The 9,843-nt window shown below is 38.4% G+C and overlaps 2 protein-coding genes across 3 annotated transcripts; one reads left to right on the top strand and one right to left on the bottom strand.

Moving 5' to 3' along the window:
- Window positions 1–895: 895 nt before the first annotated feature.
- rpl21 (ribosomal protein L21) lies at window positions 896–2,992 on the bottom strand. The gene is made up of 6 exons (XM_073864268.1): window positions 2,913–2,992; window positions 2,154–2,232; window positions 2,005–2,066; window positions 1,817–1,925; window positions 1,306–1,460; window positions 896–1,019 (listed from the first exon to the last, which is right to left on the bottom strand). Exons 2-6 carry the CDS (start codon window positions 2,218–2,220, stop codon window positions 930–932), a joined length of 483 nt encoding a protein of 160 aa, XP_073720369.1. The 5' UTR covers window positions 2,221–2,232; window positions 2,913–2,992; the 3' UTR covers window positions 896–929.
- A 587-nt stretch (window positions 2,993–3,579) lies between these two features.
- On the top strand, window positions 3,580–8,827 carry usp12a (ubiquitin specific peptidase 12a). Of its 2 annotated transcripts, none has more exons than XM_073864266.1 (9): window positions 3,580–3,740; window positions 5,053–5,133; window positions 5,224–5,437; window positions 5,739–5,979; window positions 6,120–6,188; window positions 7,423–7,506; window positions 7,594–7,791; window positions 7,874–7,952; window positions 8,042–8,827. In XM_073864266.1, the coding sequence occupies exons 1-9, from the start codon at window positions 3,606–3,608 to the stop codon at window positions 8,141–8,143; spliced, it is 1,203 nt and encodes a 400-aa protein (XP_073720367.1). In that variant the 5' UTR covers window positions 3,580–3,605; the 3' UTR covers window positions 8,144–8,827. The 2 variants fall into 2 exon arrangements, with proteins under 2 accessions (XP_073720367.1, XP_073720368.1); XM_073864267.1 differs by lacking the exon at window positions 3,580–3,740 and adding an exon at window positions 3,780–4,480.
- The last annotated feature ends 1,016 nt before the right edge of the window (window positions 8,828–9,843 follow it).

The raw sequence follows: 9,843 nt of genomic DNA, 5'->3' as shown, positions 1-9,843 counted from the left end.
ATCCTGCTACTGTTGAATTTGAGAAAGTTCATTTAAAAACTATAGGCTAACCAAATGTAATTTGAAAAAAAATAACCCTCTTAAACAAGTTGAATCTCTGTAAAACCAGTTTAAAAATATATTTAGTAATTTTAAGGGGGTCCTTGGAATTTGTTCTCCTCTGTAAGGGGTTCCTGGCCACAATAAGAATGAGAACCCTTGCTATAATGCAGTTATAATTGATGGTTGGCACTTGCTGTTGGGCCAATGGCTAAAGCTGCCCTCTAGTGACAGAACATATGAACTTTCACAAATCTCACCCCACACACACAAGATGCTTGTGACCCTGACTGTTTTCAATACTGTCAAAATGGCTTCAGTGTATTTTAACTAGTATAAAATTAACAACTGAAATGTCTTTGCCATTAAAGAAATTACTTTGATAACAATCAATTGATATATTCTTGTTACCAACATACATTGAGCAAGATGCATCATCTAGGCCTGGGACTAAAAAATACTTTACAGGTAAGCCTCTGTTCACTTCACACCTTAGTGAACAAACATCAACTTATTTTTAATTGTTCTGATATAAAAGGGATTTTAAAAATTGCTCAGACTCAAAACACAGGGTAATAGTCAAAGTTACCAAGCAGATCTTCGGCAGTCATTTTTTTTCAAATGCCCATTACAACTTTATGTTGCACTATATTTCCTTTTCTTTGGCCATTAGGAAGCCCCTACTAAGGGCCACATTGAAGTCACACCTGATGTTTGCTAGAACCCATAAAATGAAACCTGACAAGTTACAAGAAAATCTTAGGGGATAAGACCACTGAAAACTTTTGACCACAAAAACCGCATTAAAAAAAAAAAATTCAGCACCTTGTCATCAAAAAAAGCTTTGAACAGAGTATGTGGTACAAAGGACTTTATTTTGGTCAGCAGACCTATGCCATGAACTCATAGGGGATGGGCTCCAGAAGCTGAGGCTCGTTGTTCTTGGTGCTGACAAAGTGGGCTGGCCGTGGAGCTTCGGGCTGGATGAAAGGAAAGAGATTAAGACATCAGCAACAAATGCAATAAAAGGATCTGCTAAGGTGGCAAAGGCCTAGAAATGGATGATTACCAGCCATAAAACTAACATTTGAAGATATCACAATTGTAAATCATTTTAAATATAAAAGATGTGATGTATAAAACGGCGTACATTGTGTCCAACTTAAACATCCTGATAATAAAAACTAATTTAATTGCTAATTAAAGAGATGTACCAAAGGGCATAAAATCTAAACAGTGCATATAAAGCAAGAGAATTCCCCTTACCTGGCGCTTCAGCTCAACCCAGGTGCCCTGTTTCTTGGCCTCGATCTTTATCTTCTCGTTCTCCTTTACACGCTGCAGGAAGCTGTCTCTGCTCTTTGAGTGCTTAATATGCTCGATACGCACATTAATTCTCTTAGCCAGGATCTTTCCCTTGAAAGTAACAACAATGGCTGATCAATACAATAACAGGTTTATATGAATTTACAAACTTCAATCCTTAGTCTCATGTTCCCATATTGACAATCTGGCACAGGCATTAATAAGTCTGCCCAGGGTGCATATGGGTAACTACTCTACCCCATATGAATGACCATAGAGGACACTGGGCTGCCCTTATGGCAAAGTGAATCTGGGGATGCATTGCAACTTATAGCTACAGGCAACATTTCAAGAATGTTGTTTTAATGGGAGAAAATGATACAAAGTAAACTGCTGCTAATGAGCGTTTCAATTAAAAACGTCTATATGTAATCGTAATAGATGTAACGTGACCAAAGCAATACTTACTTGACTTGCTTGTTGACAATGATGCCTACAGCATGCTGTGTAACATTATAAACACGTCCTGTTTTGCCATGATAGCATTTATGAGGCATACCCTTCTGGATGGTACCTGTGCCCTGTTGAAATAGGTGATGTCTCACGTAAGTTTATCACAGAAAGTTATCACAATTATTCTGCTTATAAAATAAAACATACCTTGATATCAACAATATCACCCTTCTTGTAGATACGCATGTAGGTGGACAGTGGGACTGGACCTGTTGCAAAGTAAAAAAAACAATATTAAAACCGTCTATAGCAACATTGCCAGCACAGAAAAAGTAGTGGGATTCAAGTAAACTCACCATGCTTGCGGAAGGGCCTGGCAAACATATACCTGGTCCCCCTCCTCTTGCCTCTTGTGTTCGTCATGATGCCTGATTACTGGACACAAAAAAGACAAAACAAGTTAGACTTAGTATTAATAAACAAAGACAGTTTATCCAATAACCTTTGATGTCCTATTAAAACCGCACTGATGAGTTTGACATACGAACAAAAGGTAATCCTAAAAATGTTTTTGATGGCACTCGTTAACCTTCTCATTTCAAAAAAACATCATGACCAAAAACAAGTGAATTTCCAAGCACTTTAAAAGTTTGGCTTTAATTTAATTAAAGCAATAAGCGATTTTTAAAACTAATTAAAGCAATAAGCGATTATTAAAACTATCAAGTAAATGCTCGTGCACACTTGGGACCACATTAAAATCCGCATTAGCTCGATTATACCCACCCATTAAACTTACTCATGGAGACATCGCTGAATTTAGATTCAATCTAGCATGTTACCAAAATTCAGACAAATTCCTACGACTGAGATTTTCCTGTCTATCTTTACTAGTCTCCAACTAATCCAACACTGTACATGCATGGCCACATGGAACAGACACGCTACAGCCTGACACTTTATTTTTAATCTTTACAGCTCTCATCTACAAACAAATGGACTTAATTTCGAAACTACGTTTGTTAAGGAAATATTTGGGCGTTTAAATGGCAATTCTGATCAGTGAATGCTACATAATGAATGATTTTAAACACAATGTCTGGAGCGCATCTTACCCCCGGTTGCTCGCAAGATGGCGGGTACGGCGGAAAGAGACTGATGGGGTCCTACGGCTCTTCCTTCAAAGCACGAATAGGAGTACTACTCATTTGCCTGAGTAAAATGATCAGCTCTATTTTTTTAGGGCAGTGATGTCATCGCTATGAAAATAACAAGTTCGTTCGTTGTTTTGGACGTGAATTTATTTGTTTAAAACACCGGCTTGCTAGTTTACCTAGTTTTATTTTCAATTAATCATGTAAATTACAATGTAATTTCGCTTAATTTTATTCAATAATAAGCTTCACGATAATAAACGCTCAGAAACCGGAATTAACTAATAAAATGTAATTATAGATGTAAGTGTTGTCACAAGCTATCCTAACATTAATGCTAAGAACACATTTAACAAAAGAAGGAACAATTTACTGAGATTATGCAATAAATGTTGATGACATTGCTAAAAAAAGTTTTTTTTGTGACATTGCTGGAATTGTTTTAGGCCCAGTAAATATATACATTGACCCACACAAGGGCATAAACCAAGAAAAAAAAAGAGTTTGCACAAAATGTAATAATTAAATATATAACCCCCTTTAACCAATAAGCAACAAATGATCAATATACTTTATGTATCTTTTGGTTAATTTAACAACATTACTTCTGTTTGCATCAGATTAAGTTCTGGAAGGGCGCTAGGACCGCGCGGAATGCCCTCTGGCAGGGACGCAGTCTGTCCTCACGGGGACTCCTCTTCGCCTCCGCGCGGTGATTGGGTGGAAGATGGCGCTGGGCGAATGGAAATCCTAATGACAGTTTCCAAATTTGCCTCTTTTTGTACCATGGTGAGTAAATATCACCTCAATCGAGGATTATCGGACGCCATTGCTTGTATGAAGCTATAATCGTTAGTGTACAGCATTAGTTATGTGAATGGTGACTGGGATTGGACTCCTTGGGTTGCCAGTTTTCCTCTGCTGCAGTTGCGAGCTGTCTTTATCCGTGTGTGTGCCTGTTATAAATTCTGCACTGGGCCTAAATAATATATCGATACGAATCGTATGTGATGTGATACCAATATTTTGTCTTTATAACACAATGTTAGCCCTGTATTTCGTCCGTCCTTATAGGATTTTGCTAAAGGCAGCAGAGCAAAGATGTGCTAACTGCTGAGCTGAAGTGTCATTCAGCACAGGTTATGATCGTGCGTATTAAGCGTGAACCAGTGACATTTTGATCAGTTCCGATTATTTTTTTAGTTTAACCACACAACATTGTTGTGTTTTAGGCAAGCATTGTGTTAAGCATTGCAAACTTGAGCAAAATATTTTTTGTCAAATGCGCTCTGTGTACCTGTGGTTTAGTGCTATGGCTGCTTCCAGTGCGGTCACATCGTGATTACAGTGTCCCATCCCCTTTGTAACTCCATATCTTGGATAGCTTATCAGGTTTATTCGTTTGATTGATGACTTGCATTATTTTACGTTGAATATTTAGTTAGAAAGCATATAATGCTAAAGAACACGGTAGTAAAATGCAAATGTGTTTTAACGTAGTTACATTTCTTAGCTCTCAATTTCATAAGGTGAGATTTTACATGCTTTGTTTTTGTGTGTATGTGTATAATATTGCGATTTTAACCCACATTAACAAATACACTTTATACTTAACAAGTATACTTTACTATTTACTAAAGGAAACTTCAAGATACTGCTGTTTTTGAACCATACTAAATACTAAAGTATGCTACAGAAGTTTATCAGCTGACTTGCATTATAGTATACTACAGTAATAATACTATACTATAGTAATAATTGCTATAATATTTTACAGTAAACTACAATAGTAAATAATAAAGTATACTAGTGCTATCCTCCAAAATGACCCAATCAGTATAAAATAATTTATGTTTGATGAATAGTTAGCAGATATTGTAAAATAATACACATCATTGTTGCATTTAAGCAATGTTGTATACATCTTAATTCATGGTATTTAACTGTATTTTGTAAATGTATTGTGTATATATCATCAGCTATATTGCTCATTAGGCATTCTGCTAGTGTTGGGACTGGTTGTATATTTAGGTTCAGGACTCTTAATAAAGTTGTACGCACCTATAAGTGCCTGAATAGCTGTGCACTTCCTGTCTTTCAGGGCGCCAATGCCTCCGCTTTGGAGAAAGAGATCGGCTCGGAGCAGTTTCCTGTCAACGAGCATTACTTTGGATTGGTCAACGTAAGCAAAGATGCTCCCTGAATTCTAACATTGTCTCCTCCAGGAAGATTTTTCATCATCGTGTGTGTTTGTTTGTGTTTTCATCCACAGTTTGGAAACACCTGCTACTGTAATTCTGTGCTCCAGGCTCTGTACTTCTGCCGGCCGTTCCGGGAGAAGATCCTCGCCTACAGAAGCCAGCCACGACGCAAGGAGAACCTGCTCACGTGCCTGGCTGATCTGTTCCACAGTATAGCTAACCAGAAGAGGAAAGTAGGGGTGATACCCCCTAAAAAGTTCATCACGAGACTACGGAAAGAGAATGGTACAGTGAACAGGAAGGCGAATTGTAATGAAATACAGTTTTGACCCAACAGGTTATTCCTAGTTTGCCTTAAGCCGAATTCGAATGATAGTAGGAACACTACGACTGCCTTAGGCTTTGTATACAAATATAACCCTAGGTGTATCAGCCACTACTTCATTCTAGGTCAAAACTGTTACTGAGTGTGTTTCAATAAAAATGTTTGAATTGCATGTAACACTGTCAATTCCACGGATTGGCACGAAAATTGGATTTTGCTTGTGGTCTGACAGTGATATTTCGTCTCCCTGGTTGTCCGCAGAATTGTTTGATAATTACATGCAACAAGATGCACATGAGTTTCTGAACTACCTGCTGAACACTATAGCAGACCTGCTACAAGAAGAGCGCAAGCAAGATAAACAGAACGGCAAACTGGCCAATGGTACACTTGATTCACAGAACAATAACAGTACCCCACCCTCCTCCACCTGGGTTCATGAGATCTTCCAGGGCACGTTGACCAATGAGACGCGATGCCTCACTTGTGAAACGATAAGTAGCATACAGATTAATATATGCATATTTGATGGACAAGCCCTTTCTTCAATATAAGACGTGACATCCCGATTAATTTTTTGATGGACTTGTGATTGGCTGTGCTTTAACTGAGGTGTGACTTTTCTATTTTGCAGATAAGTAGTAAAGATGAGGATTTCTTGGATTTGTCAGTGGATGTTGAGCAGAATACTTCAATCACACACTGTCTCAGGTTTGACAACACTTTGGGAAACACACAAACATACATAAACCCAATGCAAAACAATCATTAACATTTTATGAATAGAGATGCACTCATATAAAATGTTTAATATTTAAACATTAAACCAGTGCTGTTCCTTTAAATTTTCTATACACTGAGCTCAAATTCATTGCATTTTTTTCTTTTGATTGACAGATATATCGGCCATGACTAATGGCTGTTCTTAAAGTGATAGTTCACCCAAAAATGAAAATAATGTCATTAATGACTCACCCTCATGTCGTTACAACTCGTAAGACCTCTGTTCATCTTCAGAACACAGTTTAAGATGTTTTATATTTGGTCCGAGGGCTTTCTGACCCTCCATTGAAAATCTAGTAACGGTGTACTGTCCATGTCCAGAAAGGTAATAAAAAAACATAATCAAAGTAGTCCATGTGACATCAGTGGGTCAGTTAGAATGTGTTGAAGCATCGAAAATACATTTTGGTCCAAAAATAACAAAAATTACGACTTTGTTCGGCATTGTCTTGTCTTTCGCGTCTTTTGTGAAGCGCATGCACGAGACTAAAGTCAGGTGACTGCAGTGACGCGACTGACGTTTTATCCTCAGACTTGTTTGCAACGTTTCTTTTTTTCAAACTTACAGCCTGCATCTCGCCTGTAAACGAAGCCCGGGCGCACAAAAAAAACAGCTGGGGCGCACCAGATAACACGTCAGCCGCGTCTTACGTCAACCGCGTCACTGCAGTCACGTGACTTGGATCTCGCGCATGCGCTTCACAGCAGACGTGGAATGGAAGATAATGCTGAATAGAGTCGTAGTTTTTGTTGTTTTTGGACCGGGATGTATTTTCGATGCTTCGACATATTGTAGCTGACCCACTGATGTCGCATGGACTACTTTGATGATGTTTTTGTTGCCTTTCTGGACATGGACAGTGTGCCGTACATAGATTTTCAATGAGGGGTCGACAAGCTCTCGGACTAAGTGTAAAATATCTTAAACTGTGTTTTCAAAGATGAACAGAGATCTTATGAGTTTGGGACGACATGAGGATGAGTCATTAATGACAGTATTTTCATTTTTGGGTGAACTATCCCTTTAAACTATCGGCTGATAGTTTAGATAGAAATTGCTTTTATCGGCCGATGTCGATTTTTGGATTTTTATCGGTGCATCTCTACTTATGATTGTGTCTATTTGAATGAACTATAATTTCTCTTACTGTTTTTTTTTTAGAGGTTTTAGTAATACAGAGACCTTGTGCAGCGAGTATAAATATTACTGTGAGGAATGCAGAAGTAAACAGGAGGCACACAAACGGTTAGCATTGGTATTTTGTATTCCCTTTTTTACCATAAATTTATACTCTATGAGATTGATACGTGAATGCGTTGTGTGTCTCTGTAGGATGCGGGTTAAAAAACTTCCCATGATCCTCGCTTTGCACTTGAAGAGATTTAAATACATGGAACAACTGCAACGCTACACTAAGCTAAGCTACCGTGTGGTCTTCCCTCTGGAGCTCCGCCTCTTTAACACATCTGGAGACGCCACCAATCCCGAGAGGCTTTATGATCTGGTCGCTGTGGTGGTGCATTGTGGCAGGTTAGTCGGTAAACTAACTTTTTGAACTACTTACACTTATTTTGCCTCCACAAAGTTTACTCGTGTGTTATTTTCTTTTTAGCGGTCCAAATCGGGGACACTACATTGCTATTGTAAAGAGTCATGATTTTTGGCTGCTGTTTGATGATGACATCGTAGAGGTAAGCTTCCACTCCTCATTGAAGAAATGCAAAATCATTGGTTTCAATAAATCAAGTGGATTAAAATGTCAAATTGTTTGTCTTTGTAGAAAATTGATGCCCAGGCGATTGAGGAGTTCTATGGATTAACCTCGGAAATCTCCAAGAACTCAGAATCCGGTTACATCCTGTTTTACCAGTCCAGAGACTGAGAGAGACCAGAGGGGCGTCCGATTATGGACACCTGTGCGACAAGCGTGCCTGTTTGCAGAACCCTGCCGCATACCACCCGTGCAGGTTCTTTACAGCAGCGGCACCTTACACACCCCACCCGTCCAAGCCCTCCCTCGCCGGTCTCGATGCAGCAGTTATGTTGGGCATGATTCAGTCGGAAGGCCTTTTGAACGTTGTCTGTCAGTTGTATTTTCGTTGTGGGAGCATTTTATCACTCGTGTTAAGTCCTTTACTGTAGAGAGAATGTGTTTTAATGTAAGACTGTAGGATTTGACGGGGATTTGCATCAACATTCAAGCTGCAACCTTGTGATTCCTGTGGCTGTGAGGAGGCTGAAGACTTGTGCATGGGGGAAAGGGGTGTGTTTATTATAATGAGGGGAGGGGTCTACACGCTCCAGGTGTGGGGCACTGCGGGTTATGTATTTCTACCTTGTACAGAGTGATATTTGTATAAATATTATGAGAATTATAATAATATTACTGATATAGCCAAAAAAGAGGATAGAACCAGAAAAGATGTATAACACTATGGTGCACTTTTGATACAGTTTTGTAGATGTTGGCAGGTTAATGTGAGGGTTTGCTTGAGATGGCCTGTTGTGAAATTATCATTTTCTGTTTTAAAGAAAAAGAAATAAAAGTGTATACACCAAGAAAGGATGTATGCATGCAAGCATGTAAATATGTGCGATTACCAGCCTGCTGCGATTTGATTGGACACCTTATACTTCTCTCTTGATGACTCATTTTTGGTCACTGTGGCCCCTCAGTGGCCAATGCGGATTACTGCAAGATTCATACAGCATCACTCATGCTATACCAATTGCAGCTTTACCAAATCGTGTGGGTTGTGTGTTGCCTCCATAATGCTTTTAGGATTAGGAGGAATCTTCTTACATAAAACATTACATAAATTCCACTCTGTTTATACAGATTTGCTTTTTAAATCAATACTGAAAACAGTCACAATTACTCTTAAGTAGTCATTTGAGACCCATATCACGCCTAATTTTAGATTATAAAATATTTTATTCAGTGGCTGTGCAGTTGAATCCTCTGGGAACTTGTAAAATGGGTTAACAGAAAAAATAGTGATGGGGTGAGGGCTATAAGGGGTTAGGGGATGCAGAAGAGAAAAAGAAAATAGTGGGGGAAGTGGGTGACACAGATGAGCATGCTGTTAATAGCACGCGCCGAGAATAGCTCTCACAGGGGAGCAACACAATGTGCATCTTTCCAGAAAAATGCAGTCTGAATGTCAGATAAATAGGTCTGATCCTGCACAGACCCACTCCATCTTGTATAGATATACATTATATATTTAATATTATTCTAATACATTAAAATTGTTATATGTATTAAACAAACAAATCAATAAATTATCTTGTGCACAATTCAAACAGAACACAGATTCCTAAGATATCTAAATATATTTTTTTAATAATACATATTTAAGTCAATTCTTAAAGCGTAATTTTTGTACAATTTTACATTGTTCTTGAATTATTTCACAAAATATCTAGCGATACTGTAAAATGGCTAATCATACTGTTATATTCATAAAGCTATTTCACCAACATGGTAAACGAAAACCTAGAGAGATAGGTGTCCTTTATTTTCAACGGACAATAATTGACGGGAGCTTGTGATCCGGGCCGCCGGTGTAAGACTCAAAC

Source organism: Misgurnus anguillicaudatus, chromosome 25 (assembly GCF_027580225.2).
Source record: "Misgurnus anguillicaudatus chromosome 25, ASM2758022v2, whole genome shotgun sequence".
Taxonomy (NCBI): domain Eukaryota; kingdom Metazoa; phylum Chordata; class Actinopteri; order Cypriniformes; family Cobitidae; genus Misgurnus; species Misgurnus anguillicaudatus.
The sequence above is the reverse complement of the archived record's forward strand: the minus strand, read 5'-3'. Positions and strand labels throughout refer to the sequence as shown.